The sequence below is a fragment of the Caenorhabditis briggsae genome (assembly GCF_000004555.2).
Source record: "Caenorhabditis briggsae complete genome, chrI, whole genome shotgun sequence".
NCBI lineage: Eukaryota > Metazoa > Nematoda > Chromadorea > Rhabditida > Rhabditidae > Caenorhabditis > Caenorhabditis briggsae.
The window spans coordinates 8,462,980-8,479,508 of NC_013489.2; the positions used below are offsets into that span (position 1 = coordinate 8,462,980).

At 36.8% G+C, this 16,529-nt stretch overlaps 2 protein-coding genes across 2 annotated transcripts; both read right to left on the reverse strand.

Annotated features, from left to right (window-relative positions):
• Window positions 1-5,159: 5,159 nt before the first annotated feature.
• CBG25311 lies at window positions 5,160-5,426 on the reverse strand (the record flags this gene model as incomplete). Its single annotated transcript, XM_045238622.1, has 1 exon — window positions 5,160-5,426. The coding sequence occupies one exon, from the start codon at window positions 5,424-5,426 to the stop codon at window positions 5,160-5,162; it is 267 nt and encodes an 88-aa protein (XP_045099272.1).
• Window positions 5,427-10,113: 4,687 nt separating this feature from the next.
• CBG12186 lies at window positions 10,114-12,667 on the reverse strand (the record flags this gene model as incomplete). Its single annotated transcript, XM_045238627.1, has 6 exons — window positions 10,114-10,275; window positions 10,326-10,665; window positions 10,714-10,952; window positions 10,999-11,195; window positions 11,764-12,033; window positions 12,625-12,667. The coding sequence occupies 6 exons, from the start codon at window positions 12,665-12,667 to the stop codon at window positions 10,114-10,116; spliced, it is 1,251 nt and encodes a 416-aa protein (XP_045094801.1).
• Between the last annotated feature and the right edge of the window lie 3,862 nt (window positions 12,668-16,529).

Below are 16,529 nucleotides of genomic sequence, written 5' to 3' on the forward strand. Positions count from 1 at the left end.
ATTTCGTTTATTCTGAAAATATAGGATCAAGGAGAATAAATAATAAAGTTGAAGTATATAACAAGTGGTAAATTGTAGAACAAGAGAGCAAATGAGTAGGAAAAATGAACAAGTTGACACAATGACTTATTGGAAATGGGTGATGGAACACGGCATAGTTTTGAAATCCTGAGTTTTGGCACAGGTAAGGTTGGGTGGCCGAAAAGCAGACAAACGACGGCTGAAGTTTTCAGAATTGGTTTTAACTTTCGGCTTTAACCTGTAGGCAAATGGGATAAAGTTTAAGGAATATGTCTATGAAAGGCATTGTTTTGAAAGTTTTGAAATGAAACTAATTTGAGAAGGGAAATCAACGAAAACCGATCATTGAGAATAGTATCTCTACCAGAAATGAGCGGAACAAGTATTTAAAAACCGGAAGAAGGATAAGGAAAAATGGTAGGAAAATAAGGAACACAATTTTTGAAAAACTCCAAGTTCTTTTTTGAACAACTTTGAGAATCACTAAAAAGAGGAAGTTAAGCTCCATTAAACGACATTTCAAGTGGTAGCACAGGTTTAGAAAATACTTTTAGAATTCAAAATATAGAAAAAAGTTCGAATTATCGGGAAAAAGAAAAACCAGAAAGAGGGAATTCCGATCATCTCTAATCTCTACCAGAAGTTTTGAAATTTGTCCCGTTCGCGGGAAAACGGAAAATGGCTTATTTTCAATTATGCTCATGAGTTGCTATTATTAGAAATAAAACCTTTTCCAAAATAAAACATGTTTCAAAGAGAGAATAGATATACATTGGTATTGATTTTAATTGCTTTCTCCTACTTACGACTGATGAATTAGGAATTCTGTTATGAAATCCGAATTTCAAATTTCAGCTCTATATTGTTTCATCTCTGATGACGTGGCATTATGTTTACTCAAATCGGGTGGAGGAGGCAAAAAATGCAATTAAAGCAACAACGATAAGAAGGGAAAATGCGTACTCCGGGAAAATAGAAACATGCACAAAAATAGTTGGGTGTTAAGTGATAAAACCTAAGTTCTTTTTCTCTTCTGATAATAAAATGTTGCCATTTTCTCAATATTTTTGGAAATCAAAAAGAAACTATTCTCAAACTTCCGGAAATTTTTGCAGATATGAAGAGGATTTTGCAGGAGATATGTGTTTTGTAGGCATGAATCAAAATGAATCAGGCGAGAAAATATGTGAATCCCAGAGAAGAAAGGAAGAAAGAACATTTATCAAATGGGATACATGAAAAAAGAGAAAAGAGGAAGAGAAATGAGCAACACAAGAAGAACAAAACGGGGACATTGTGTGGACATGATCGGATGAACATTGGAAAAGAAAAGAGAGATAAAGAGAAAGAGAGGGAGTTGTGATAATGTAGATACTTTGATGAAATTGTTTGCATAAACTGTGACACATGTCGACAACACTTCTGTTTATCATATATTGCACCAACATAGTTGGGGATGTTACGGGTTTTTGAAACGAGAAAAATCGTTACCGTACACTGGTAAGGCGGGGTTGCCGAAAAGCGTGCAAGTGGTGGCTGAAGATCTAAGAGTTGGCTACAATTTTCGTATTTTGCAAATGAGGAAAAATTAGTGACAGAAAATAGGAAAAGCTTTTATTAGTAATCATACCAAAAAACTCTGTTTTTTTGATAAATATAAGAAAACAATGGAAACGTATAATTTTTGAGTAAATCTACTTTGAGCAAACCATATCTGCTGTAACTTCTACTGTAACTTCATAACTTCTTTTTTTTCTGGAAACTGAGCAACCTTGGAATTCTGGTAAGGACTCTGGTTTAAATGATTTTTATGCAAAAAGCTTGTACCGCAAGGCCTGTATTAGAAGGGCCCCTGAAATTGAAGGGCCCCTCTAATTGAAGTGCCCCTTTGACGATCTCCTTTGATTATCAGCCGTTTTTCTGGTTTTGATTGAATAATTGTCTAATTTATAAAAAAACTGGGACCTGAGAATTTGAATGCTGTCGCTCTATTACAGATTTTTGTCTCGTTTGAGCGATTTTCGCAATTAAGCTTAGAGTTTAGAGTTTGAAATAGTTCTAGACGCTCTAGCGATCAAAATGTTACCAAGAAATCTGAATTTTATTCAGAAAATCCCTCTAAATTCCGGGAATTTATTTCGTTTGATGCAATATCGGTTTTAAGGCTGGGACCTTGAACGGCGCTCGCAGAATTCTCGGGTGCCAGTTTTTTTTATTTGATAATATTAGAAATTATGATTTTTTTAATGAAGAAATTGTAATGGATTCTGAGAAGAAAAATGAAATTTTCACTGAAAAATGATGCTCCTCCAATAGAAGTTCCGTTCTCAGCGACCCCACGAAAAATACAAGTGCCCCCTCTAATTGAAGGGCCCCTCTAATTGAAGTGCCCCCCTAGGGACCTAACGAAAAATAGAAGGGCCAGCCCAAGTTTTACGGTAACTTCGATGAAGATGCTTAAGTTTTTTAAAAATAATGTTTCCCTAACAGATCCAAATAAAAATCACATGAAATCTCTTCTTTTGAAATTTTTGAGAGAGCTTGAAAGCCTTAAAAGACACTGGATTTTTTTAAACCTTGAAGTTGAATATTACTGAAGGAAAACATCAACAGAGTTGTATCTTGAGTTGTATAGTGTAGAAAGATTAGAAGCTACAGTATTCTCTAAAGTTTTTTGTCTAAGACGAAATTCCAAAGTTGTGTGCTTGTTTAAAGTATAAAATTCAAATCAGTTTGAACACCAACTATGATAAAGTAGCGTAAATCTTTGAATTCGAAGAAAGAGAATGATTCCTTTTTCTTTTCCCTCGTTTTCTGTATCACCTAACTGTCATCAGACAGGGATTTTAATGGATTCAGCGGAGATACATCGTAATTCAAAAAGTGACTTGATTTGGACACTGAAATGAATAGAGAAATGGAGAGAAAAGATAGGGGGAGGTCTTCTCTTGAATCAACATTGACACAATGGTTTTTGTAATCAGAAGATGAAAATAGAAAGAGAAAAAACTGAGATGAATGCGATACATGCTGTGAAAAAAATGACCAAAGACAAGAGAGAAAAATGTGAGAATTTTGAAACAATTCGAGGTGACAGGACAAGGTAAACGAAGTTGGAAAAAATAGAGAGTAAAGGACAACGAAGTGGAAGCGGATAGAGATCGATATTCCAGAATGTTCGAGAATCGAAAAGCATTCTCACTCAAATATCAAAATCAGAGAAACGGATTACTGTAGTTCAACACTTTTTCAAACATGAAAAGAACACCGAAATTTGTGGACATAGAAAAAAGTGAGCATGAGCAAGCAATGCCTCATTGAGTTCAAAAGAAAAAAGCCGCCATTGCTAAGAACATCTGGCACTATCAAAACTAAGTTTTCGAGAAAAAATATTATGTAATGATTTACAGTTTACAGTTGAATTTCCAACAAGGACCACTCAAATCATAAATTTTTCAAAACGGAATTTCAAGAAAGGTAGGCAACACCCACTCGCCTCTTGGAACACATTATCCGATTTCTACATCTTCGAAACATGTGGAAATCTGGCAAAAAGTGTGTTAACCTCGAACAAGACACACTCCAACTGCGTCACTTTTTTCCGTTTGCACCTGATCGTCTCTGCTAACAAATTGATAACAGAATGGGAAGTCGAGGGAGACCCATTGATAAGGAATGACCGCCCGATCGGACGAACGGGAAGAAAAAAAGAAAATGAACGGATGGCTGAGAAGAGGCCGAAATAGGTTGAGAAGTGATAAAAGTTTGGAAAGTTCATTGATGAGAAAGTGAGAGTTTAAAGAAATGAGAAGATATTATGAACTAAAAAGTTTTTGAACTATTTCTCTGCTTTTTGCCAAATCTCTGTTATTTATCCGAATTCAGGTTTTCGTTTTTCTCTTAACTTTCAGTAACTTTTTTTTACTATCAAAGAATAGAAAAATCGATGAAAACTAGTGAAAAACGAGAAAATTAATCCGGAAAATGAAAAGACTTTTAGGATACGGTAGTTGTCCTTGTGGGACCTTCGGCCACGGTCATCGGCCTTCATAAAACAAGGCAGCCCAAAAAATGAAACCTCCAAAACTGTTGAGCTGGACGGTCGAAAATGAATGACACTAGGAATAATGATTAGAATGAATGAGAATGAGATGGAGAGAGTGAGAGAGTGAGAGACATAGAACATCCAAAACGGATACTGTAGTTGGCATTTTAAGAGGGGAACAAATAAAAAAAGAATGGGTGAATGACAGGTGGGGTAATGTCTGTACAGAAAGGTTGTACTTTTTTGAGCAGAAAAAAGGGGTAGACAGAATGAGAGAATTAGAGAAAACTGGGAGGAATGGGGAAATTTTTACGAAATGGTAAAGTGAACACAAAAACAATATGAAATACTGTAACTACACTGATCTTTCACAAAAGAGCGGTTATATCAGGAAGAAGTGGAAACTCCGAATCCCTAGAAATTTGAAATTTTGAATTCTGCAAATCCAAAAGATCTTGAAATCATGATAATCTAGAAGTTTGGAAGCTCAGAAGTCCGGAGATCCGAAGATAGGACTCACTATCAGAAGTCCGGAGAGAAGTCCGGAGAAATTCCTATATGCAGAAGCTCAGAAAAGTCAACGTCTAGAAGTTTTGAAATTAAAATTTCAGGTTCTTCTGTTCATTTTTACAAAAAAAAAACAGTCAAATCCTTATCAAATTTAGTCAGCAAGGAAACATTTCAGACGTTCTAAGCGAGCATGAGGCTATCCATGAGCGAGGCTGAATTAAAAAATCTCTAGTAAATGAAGCGGAAGTTATATATTTGAGATCGTATGTGTGTTTTATATCACAAGAGGAATTGAATCAACATAGTCTATCAAATATGATTTTTCGAAAATCGTCATTTTTGGATTTCGCACAATCAGATTACTCATACATAATTTTCCAGCCTAGTAAATCTCTTTGTAAATCATTTTCTTTTTTCTCTTTTTTTCAAAAAAAATCTTCAAAAGTTTGACCATTCTTCTTGCTCAACCTGCGAATGGGCACTTCATTTTATAAGCTTTGTGCTGGTCTAGGCAATGCCCATATTTGCCTCCAATACCTGAGAATAATCGAATGGGACATTTTGGGTTCTTCCCTTGTGAATATTACGATTCGTTTAGTGTCTTGGAGAAGCCAGTTTTCACAAAACTTCGAGGATCTATTTTCAGAATAAAATACGAAACACACAAGGCAAAAAACAGAAAAACAAAATAATTCTGAAGAACTGAACGACCGGGTAAAAGCTCATCGAGCTTTAGACGATGTGCAGAAATGAGAGATAAAGAGACGCAGTCGGAGAAATGTTGCCATCCGAAGGCAGGCCGAATGAGGAGGAAGAGGGAACAAGCAGTCAACGAACCATCATGATTCATTTTTAATTAGTAGAGAACCCCGAACACAAAGAATGAAAAAGAATGGAAGAGTAGAATGGAAAAGTATTTCAATCTGAAGAAAAAATATGATGTTTTGGTTGTTGTGAGCTGAAAATGAAAAGACAAAAATATATAGAGAAAGTTAATTTGTCTTGAAGTTACTGACAATATCGAGATTGGAAAACATTGGTTCTGGGTGTCTTTTAATTTACGACTCAGATTGAAAATACTCAGAAAAACATTCAATTTAGCTCGGAATTTCAGACTGATGTTCACTTTTGAAACCATTAAATGTCCTCCGGTTTCGAAAGTTCAAAACACAAAAAAACTAGGTCAAACTGTCTGTTTCCCTTTCTCATTCAACAATCTCTTTTGTCGGAAAATTCTGACCAAACAAAGTGCCATTCATGGTCTTATTTCAAATTAGATTAGGAGTTAGGACTTTTTGTATTGTCGTTTTATATGGCATGTAATGTTTCATCCATATCTGAACCACAAGCTCGAACTATTGAGCTATGCTTTTGAGCTTTAATGAGAAAGTAACGAAGTTTTAGGCCCTCGGAAAATTGATTTTGAGGTGGAAAATCAACTTCGAGAAATTCGAATTTTTAACGGTCAAAACTTTCTTACGTCAATTTTTCATTGAAGCGCAAAAGCATACCATAACAGTTAGAACCCTGTGTGCTGCCTCTCTCTTCTCAAAACAATTTGCAACGAAAAAATTTGAATTATTCGGGGAAAAAATAAAGAAAATACGACAACAAAGCGCACGATTGGGCGCCAACTTTGGCACCCCAAACAACATTTGAATACGCGGGTAGAAAAAGAGAGATTAATGGAAAGTTAGAGGGCTCAGATAGTGAGAAGAGAAGAAGGAAACGAGATCTTGAAATCAGAATAGACGGAGAGAAGGAGAGGAGCAAATAAATAGAAAGACACAACGAGTTAGTTGACGCTCTTCTACTACTTCTGAAAAAGGAATGCGCAAAAAAAAGAAACAGCGAAATACGATACATGAGAAGAGTATCATTTTATGCCCGGGAACACATGGCAAATAGAAATGAGAAAAGAATTGGGTGGAGATGACACAACTTGTAGAATTTTGAAGATTTCGAATTTTCTCGATTTAAAAACAATTTTAATGGGATTAAACAAATGATTCTCTTCATATGTTTATGAAGAAGCTCATAAAAACTGTTATTTTATTAATGGTCAGATTCATAAAATTCACAAAACTAAATAAGTAAAAAACCCGGAACAAAATAAATCAAAATTTCGAATTCTAGCACGACCAGCCGCGACTGTCCAAGTTAGGTGACAGAATGCCATTGTTCTTGGGCCCAAGTTGAAACCAAATACACAAAAAAAACTCGAGCGCAACAAGCGAAAAGACAAATTTTGCATTGTTTCCTTCTCGTTTTTTCTTCCTTGACTTGTCACAACAGATTCCACTTTTTAGGCCACCCCCTTTCTTTTTTTATCTTTGGATGAAATCTTCTAGTATTAAGGTGACAAAATCGAAATATTGTCTCACTTCTTTCAACACCCCAGGTCTATATTTTTGAGGAAAAGAAGGATAAAGCTGATAAGATTTTTTGAACGCGGAGCCGATGTCTCAGACGATGTCACCAACTACAACTACACGAAGAAAGGAGAAGTAAAAAAGAGAAGTTGTAGTGGAGGCATTATGTGAATTCACATAAATTCGAGGTGCGGAGGCCAATTTTTATTGCGTTGTTTGTTGCGAAGACGAGGAGGGCAGCCTGTCTCAGTGTGAGGTTTTTCTAAATTGTGATGCTAGACGCGTGCCATTTGAAAAATGAGAGGAGAAAGGTATTAAAAAAAGAGAAATTTTGAAAGAGACAATGGAAAACTTGAATTCATAAATTAGTACCAGGGAAGACATGGTTTAACTACACTCTAAATTTTGAAAAAAGCAGCGGAGATGTCCGGAATGGTTTTTTCGAGAAACGGAATCCGGAACAAAATAATTTACTCAGACTCTGGAATTTGAAAAACGGACTTCGGATTGAAAAAAGCACGTAACACGGAAGACGGAATCCGGAATTTCTACATCTCTGAAGAGTAGTCTACTGCAACTAAATCTAAACGTTTTATCTGTCGGCAAATAGTTTAAAATTAGCAAACCTAATGTCTTGAACAATTTTTTTAGAAGTCGAATTTTGGGAGTCATATTTTTCAGCCAATAAATCAATTCAACAAAGTATTTATACAACAAGTATTAAAAATGATGAACTACTGACTAATTCAGAAAAATAAATCAAATTCTAGGAATACTTTTTTATAGTCTGGAATGGACATTATATCTCTTAACTTTGAAAATATCTTCCAAACCTGAAAATCGTTATAGAAAGAAGCTGAAATATTACATTCCAAGGTGTGGTTTTAACTCACATCGGATTCAATAAAATCAGTTCAAGAAAATACCACTACTGATGAAATCGGTTGAACTTTTTAATGCCCCAAAACGTTGATAGTTTTCACTCGAGTAATCTGCCAACATAACTGGTAGTTCCTCTTTCCTTTGTCAACTATTCCTGTTTGTATATTTACTCTAACAGTAATCGGCGGTGACAGAACAATGTTCTTGTGGTCAACAGCTATAGGAAAGAGCATTCTGGCCTACTTTCACTTTATTGGGTTCTCATTGAAGGAAAGTGTTTTAAAACATAGACAAGTCATAGATAAGAAACAAAAGTTCCAGGTACCGTACTACAATCTGTTCCTCACTTGTAGAACAAACAAGACATAAGAAAGGCAAATATCTTATCTTCTGATATAAATTATGACAAAATCCAAATTTCAGTTTTGGGGTTTGCAAAGAGTTCCTTCCTATGAGTTAAAACTCATCATGTGAGGATTATACCGCAAACACTCTAATAGAAGGCCACTCTATATGTACACTTTGAGCTAAATTATCTCAATTCCTGTAAAAATTATCTCAATTCCTGTATGATATCAAAAAGTGGCCAACTGACAGAATATTGTTGACATTATGAAAAATATTTCGTTAGTTTACAACTTTTTCATATCTGTTACAGGAGCCGAGAGGAACAAGCTCAAAGTGCAAGTGTAGTGTGGCCTTCTATTAGAGTGTTTACGGTAACCCAACTCTAGTTTGAGCTATCCGGTGATTCTTTAAAATGTGCCACTGAAAAACAGAATTATCCATAATGACTTTTTTGAGAAACAATACAGAACAAAATAGTTTCTTCGGAATCCGGAATGCGGAATCTGGATAAAAAATATCACGAAGTAAAAAATTTTTAAAATCCGAAGCCAGTGTTCCGGAAATCTCTACAGTAATAAACGAAACAATCCAAAACGCTGAAACGCGAGACAAGAAGTAGAAGAAGAAGAAGAAGAAGAAGGAGAAGAAAAAGAGCACAAAGAGAGTACCGATTGCGCGGCTATTCAGTTCCTCTGGGTCTCTCTATTCAGTGCAATCTTTCGTTACTTCTTCTGGTCGCTTCGGGTCACTGACATAAAGTAACATCTACCAGATGTGGAGAAATGTGCAGTGTCATTGAAATGAAAAAGAAAAGATGACAATAATAGATCAGCAATTTAATGATTTTGAAGTTGTATTGAAATTTTTAGATGTAAATTGAACATACATTCTATTTTTTTTTTCGAAATGGACCAATTAAGGGAACTATTATTATTGTACGAAAAAACGGAGCTGTGGAAGAGAAACGCCGGTTGCTGTGGCCGATGATCTCACAACGAAAACTACCTTAACCGTTTTTTTGTTGCTTTTCGTCCATTTTTCGATTTTTCCCCAAAAACAGAAAGAATGTTAACTTTTGATAGTGAAGAGTTTGATAGAGGAATTGAAAAGAAAATGAATCCGGAAAGTAAAATTATTATTAAGTTAGGTACTCAGCAAAAAACCGCAACAGTTGTGCAGCATTTGCACCTCTAACAACAGTTCCGACACACTAGCGCTACAGTTATGCAGCAAGTTGAGCAAATTTTTGGAGTGCAACAATGATACAGCACTGAACCAGCATCTGTATACCGTACACCCTCGCTCAACTGTAGAGGAGTTCGCGCCCGTAGCAGTTGCACAGCATCTGTGCGTTCTCCTACAGGTATGCAGCAGCTGTGCAGCATCTTAGCAGCACAACGACACAATCCCATACTGCGTCCGGTTTAGCAGAATTTTATTTTTGATTTTCGAAGTTATTGTCGCTAGTTGTCGCTCGTATCTTTAGCCACGGCCACCGGCGTTCCTCGTCCACAGCGGCGATTTTTCGTAGAAGAGTAATACTGCAAACCATTGTTTAGGTTTATTTAAATTGATTGTTGTTCATTTTGTTCAAATTGATGCGAATGTGTCTCATATTTTATTTAAATAAGTGTCCCATCGGAGAGAGCTTCCCAGAAAATAACTTTATATCTCGAATGTATTTACAACTGCTTGATTAGATTATTACGATCATCACGAAACATGATAGATTTTTGCTGGAGAAGGCAATAAACATTTTTTAAATAAAGGAATGGTGAGTGGAGTACATGTGAACATTGATACCATCAACTATGTCAGTAGCTGTAAAGTTTGGCATCCAATTTGGAATTATCCCGAAAAAAATAAATACATATCACAGAAACAAAAGGAGTATAAAACGCGATTAAGGCGGAACAAATAATTTAGACAAGTGACTTAAAGAATAATTTGGTTTTTGTAGCTACATGTCAACTCCTTGTACGGCAAAACGACGCAGTTTAAGATTATAGTTTCTGGAGCAACGGAGACATCAGATCCAAGAATTGTTAGAGATGGAGTGAGACGGCCGTCCGGAAGGAAAAGTGGTTTGTTGTCCATCTGGTAGTAAAATTTTCATTAAATATACTGATGAGAAGATATGTTCTTACCTTAGCGAACGGAAGGTTAGGGTTCGGCTCGAGAGGGATTCCTTCAATCCGTGCCCACACACCTACGACTGAACGCCATCCAATAACAGATTGCAAGACACACGCATTCTCCTCAATCACAGCTTCTGGGAGAATGATCGACTCCTTGATGCGTACTCCTTTTCCAATAACTGAATTCGGACCAATGCTCACATTCGGCCCGATCTTTGCTGTTGGATGTACTTTAGCACTTGGATCAATAAAAACATCTCCAATAATTTGAGCCCCATTTTTGCAAAGTCGAGCCGCATAGCGCTTTTTATAGAGACGAAGATAGTGACGGTTCGCATACAGAACGGCACTGAAATTCATAATTCGACGTTTGCTTATAGCTTTTTCCACAACTTACGCTGCGGTTTTTGTTTGGCTCCACCATCTGGTTGTGTGAAGAGCATACAGATTTCCGGAAGCAGCAAGCTGTGGAAGTACGTCTGTTTCCAACCAGATTCCATCTCCGTTGAGTGGAAGATCGAGTTGTCGGATGACCTCAGTTTTCATCAGATACACTCCGCAAGAAATATTGGTAGACACAAAAGTAGTTGGTTTATCTACATAATGTACAACTTTTCCGTTGGAGTCTGTGACGACCTGAATGACTAATTCATTTCGAGTTTTCAGTGTAAGCACTACTAACCGATCCGAAGTTGATTGATTGTTGACGAGTTGCTTCTGTAGTGAGCATCAGCATACTGGATCCAGAAATTGAATCAATTTTTGCACCCATATCTTCGATAGGCAGGTCCCCGCACACATCAGCATTGATGACGAAAACCGCATCCGGATCGCCGGAGAGTATTGTGTTTTTGAATGAAACGAGACCTCCAGCAGTTCCTGAAAATCATTAATTTCATCAATGTTTCTTTTTTCTGACAAGTTTCATTAAAAGTAAAACGCCCCCTCTAATACAACAGCACCCTTGCGGAGTGGTTATATGTAGCAAAGCAAAGTGTTTTTTGTCGCTTGATTCACAGAATAGAAGTGTAATCTGAATTTTTGCACCATTTCTCACCTATTTGATACCGTTTTAATCAAGTCAGGCCTTGGCACTGAAAATTTCGCGACCGAAATTTTCGGAATGTAGAATTGAGAATATCAGTAGGTCCAAATCATATAAGGGCTCACCTAATTTTACCTAATTTTTCCCTCACCTAATTTTTTCCCCTAAAATTTTTTAACTTTATTACATAAAGTAAAAACCGTTTTTTTTTGTTACCTCGCATCATCCCAAAACAATCTTCCGAAAAAAAACGCCATAGCGCAATATTACAGTTTTTACGGTAGTTTAACGATAGTATTCCCTGACCATCCGAAATCTTTAACCTTACGAACTAGTTACATTACAGACGACCTTCTGACTCCTACGTAAGAAAATTTAACCGGTTTCGAGGAAAACACATACCGAGTGGATTGGGTTCTTCGAGATATTTTATGCTGACGCGGTAGGTTTTCTGGCAACGATCGATGAATTCAGTGAAGAGATCAGTGGGGAAGAAACCGAGCAATAGGATTTCAGACAATCCAGATAACTGAAATATAGGTTTTTGAAGCAATATTTCAAAAAGCCTACCTACCTGGCAAAGTTGATCGATATGATGTTCAATTAAAGGAACTCCAGCAATTGGGAAAAGTGGTTTAGGCAGTTGAAGAGAGAGTGGACGGAAACGAGTACCTTAAAGATAAACCAAAAAATTTCTCGGTTTTTTTTAGTTTTGTTTCACTGGGTATCGTAGTCAAAAATCAGATATTCAACCTTTAGCAGGTCGCCATATATCACACCTGAATGTGCAATGTATGCCCTTTGCTTTCTTTTCCAGACAATAAAATTCTAAACTGGTTTTCAGTATAGTATTAATAACTTGAGGATGGTTCTGCAATTTAAGAACACAGATACTTGGTTACTAAAATGAATTGCCCGACAACTAGGTCAGAATAGTTTTTGTAAAATATTTCAAAGACGAAACTTACATTTTCAGAGGAGTGGATAATTAGAAACATTGGGAATTTTAGTTGAAATCATTAATCTAAAGCATGAGAGGTCTACGGTAAAGTAATAAGCTCCTAGAGCCGGAGGGGATGATGTTGAGCTGCATAAGCTATAATAGCTATAGGCAGAACTAGAAAAAATGCATAGAGTGATAGAAGGGCTCCAGCGGCCAGTATCATCTTGATTCAGAAGATTCAGAAATGAGGGTGTTTGACGCAAGTGGTCTTCTTGGATGAGGCGGGTTTGACTATTCGAACAGTGACGCAGTCTCCTCACCTTTTTGTGGGCCTCCGACTAGAACGACCGCTTTGAAGGACATTTTGGTGTAGAGGCAGGAAACGAAGAAGACGCGTTTCTTTGGAACCGGGTCACTGTCGCCGCCGCGGAAGGGAGAAGTCTGCAAGACAAGAGAACTAACTGGATGGATTTGCTGTGGCTAACGACGGAAGAAGACGCGTGGTGAGGGAAGAGGATTGAAAAGTCATCAGAATTAAATTGAGAATGATAGCATAGGCCCGGGCTTCTGGGCGGTCGTTTCTGGGGGAGGTACTAATTTATTGAACTTTTCACTTTTTTTCGTGTGAGGCCCTATATCAAGTTCCTAGGCACGGGTTTTCAGATTTCTCATTTGTTTGTAGTTTGAACCGTTCGAAAGTCCGGCATGCTGCAGAAATCTCAAGTTTATTTAAAGAACTGAAAAACGGTTCACCATTATCGAGATATTTCCTATTCCGAGGAAAAGCAAAAACACTGCAAAAATGTCTGAGATTTTCAGTTTTTCTGAAAGTGACCGAAAGCTGATATTAGTAATTTTATTGATCAATTATTTGTATAAGAAAACCTCTTAAAAGACGTTAGCGTTAGAAATTCGAGAAGTTAACACTTCCAGAAACTCAAAGTTCTACAGCGCCGAATAAAACTTAAAAATTTCTCTACATGAAGACTACGGAATAAGTTTCAGAAAACATGTTTTTAAAACAGAAAGCCGATATTTAAAGAAATATATCGTCTGGCGACGCAGTGCCGGCATAAAATCATGAATGTGGAGGAACGAGATATTTTCGTCTAATCAACTCAATATTCTGACGCTTTGTAGCCTTATACCCCTTATAATTATGAATAAAATTATATATTGTCGAATTAAAAAAGTGGGACCTGGAAAATTTCGCGTGCGGCTTCAAGATCAATTTTCGAGGCCTTGCCCCAGAAACACTACGGTAGTGAACGAAACTTATTTCTGGGAATTTAGTGGGATTTTCTGAGGCCATATGCAAGAAAATGGAACACCGTTTCCCGGTGTTTGGAAAATGATTTTCTGAAAGTCTGACAAGAATTTTTACAGTGATTACATGCATTTTTAGTCATTTTTTAGCCCCGAATCCATTTTTAAATCAAAATAAATATTTTCACACTGTCAGAAAATCATTTTCCAAACATCGGAAAACGGTTTTCCACTTTCTTGCATACGGCCACTGAACAAAACTTAGATTTCTTGGTAGGAAAATGATCGCTAGCGTCTTTAGAATCTGTTTTTATCGAAAAACCGAACTTAATTGCGAAAGTAGCTTGAACGAGGCGAACATCTGAAATATTACTTTTTTGCCGCACTTTTTCGTAGATCAAAAAATGTTACGCCATTCAAATTTTCAGGTCCCGCTTGGGTTCAAGCGAGGGGGTCAGAAAGCGCGCCCCAGTAAATTTAGGAAAAGTTCTAAATTCGCTGCCGAATTTCGTTGGCTGAGTTTCACAGTTTTAAATGAAGAGCGAAAAAGCGCGCCTTGCAACCAGTTGATTTTGAAGATATAGATCATGATCTAGATCAAACCCGCGTCCACTTTAAAATTATTAAATTTCTTCTGGCCTACGAGTTTGCTGGGGCGCGCTTTCTGACCCCCTCGCTTGAACCCAAGTGATACTCAGCCAACGAAGTTCGGCAGCGAATTGAGAACTTTTGAAAAATTTACTGGGGCGCGCTTTCTGACCCCCTCGCTTGAACCCAAGTGAGGTCCCACTTTTTTAAAATTCGATCACAGCCTGCCGAAACGCGATCGCGCCAAAAAGCCGCCTTCAAATGGTGCGGCGGAGCGCGTCTGTATTTTCAGTGTTAAATTTCAGAGATTTTTTCCAGATGACGATATCTCAGCTCAAACTGAATAAAAAACTATGGGAAAACCTAAGAATTGTAGAGAAAAAATTCTTCATCAGATTTTAATAGTTTTCGCTGTTAAAAATTTTCCGGCTTTGCGGAAACGTGCCTTTTCTGAAAAAAATCCTGTTTTTAATACTTTTTCAGCCAAAATTTTATAGTTTCCAAGTTTGTTTTGTATGAATGACACAATACATGTTTCTGAATAAGAAATAGATAGTTTAGAGAAGATTTTTATGAATAAAAGTTATGAATAATCTGATTCTGTTAATTTAGAGATATTGCGAGAAACCTGACTTCTCCCGGGACTAAATCGAATTGAAACGATAAGAAACATGCTGAAAACTTATCAGACTTATCACAGCGTCATTTTTATGTCACTTCGAATCGAATTTGACGGACTGCTGAGAACAATTTGCCAATCCGAGTTCTAGGGGAAAAATAGGACATTTCAAATTTCAGCTAAATTTCATGTACTACGCCAAATCAATTCAAAATAGTAATTAATGATCGAAAATTACTCTTGTGAGACGGTAAAACTGCCTGAAATTCCGGGAAATTGACGAAAACTGATTCGGTTCTTTAACAACACCTTCAGACGTTCCACTTGCTAAATATGGCATAAAAACTTGAAATATTCATCTGAATTTTAAGATTGTCTTTTCAGAATGTATGTTTTTTTTCATTTTGTCGTTTTATCACACTGAAAAAGAAAACCGAAAAAAAAGTGTGAAAAACTAGGCTTTTTTCGGAAAAGGCACAATTCCGCAAAGCCGGAAAATTTTTAACAACGAAAACTATTAAAATCTGATGAAGAATTTTTTCTCTACACTTCGTAGGTTGTCCCATCGTTTTTTATTCAGTTTGAGCTGAGATATCGTCATCTGGAAAAAATCTCTGAAATTTAACACTGAAATAACGGGCGCGCTCCGCCGCACCATTTGAAGGCGGCTTTTTGGCGCGGTCGCGTTTCGGCAGGCTGTGTTCGACAATAAATAATTATAAAAATTCAATGGAAAAACAATTTTCCGGCTTCAAAATAAAATAACTACAGTAGGAGATTACGGTAGTTGGTACAAAAAATTCGAGAAAACGAAATATTGCACCGTTCAGTTATCAGATTTACAATATATAGACATTCTATAGACAAAAGTTTAAAAGCCTTTGACATAAATCCAAATTTTTACAAAAAAATCATGTAAATTGAGCTTGGTATTGTAAAACGTAGTGTTTGCTGCCGAGTGCAACGTATCAGTTTAAAGGCACACCCGATTGTTTGTCCACCGGGTCTCGCAGCGACCTGCTTCTCCATACGCTCTAATTTTGAAATTCATAGAATTTCAACGAGAATTTTGCACTAAATTCGATCTTGGAGTGATTCCTGACATAATTATTAAAAAGAATGAGCTACAATAAGCTGGAATGCATGCTAAATATTGAGGATTGTTTACTTTTATGTTGTTTTCTCTGCAGGGAAACAAGAAATAATGCTTATTTATTGTTTGACAGTTATTACAATCAAGCTAATCGTTTTTCTACTTGGATGAAACTATGCGATCTGGTTTATTTTCACAGGGATCTCAGAGAGTTATATTTGACACCGAAAATTGAGTATGTATAAAAAATAAAAATGGCACAACGTGCATATTTTAGATAGAGGAGAGTATCTGAAAGCGTACGGGAAAAATGCAGATCATTATCATGTAGGTAAGATGGGAAGGCGGCGAGGAAGCACATAAAAGGTTATGAGGTATTTGATTGAAACGATATATAAAAACACAAAAATCTCGTTTTTTGGAATGGGGACTACATTATGTACAAATATCGAGAGCACACCAACTGGAAGGAAAACGATGAGTCGGCACGAACCATCTGGCAAGAAAAATGGGCGGACCCTACTGCGCACCCCAGCCTCCCGAACACCCCACCAATCGTCACAGAAACATACATTTTAAACAGAACAAATGACTGAACTAATTCGAATCTGACCACTTTTTATATGGAATTGTTGCTTTATACAGTTTGATCTGAATGA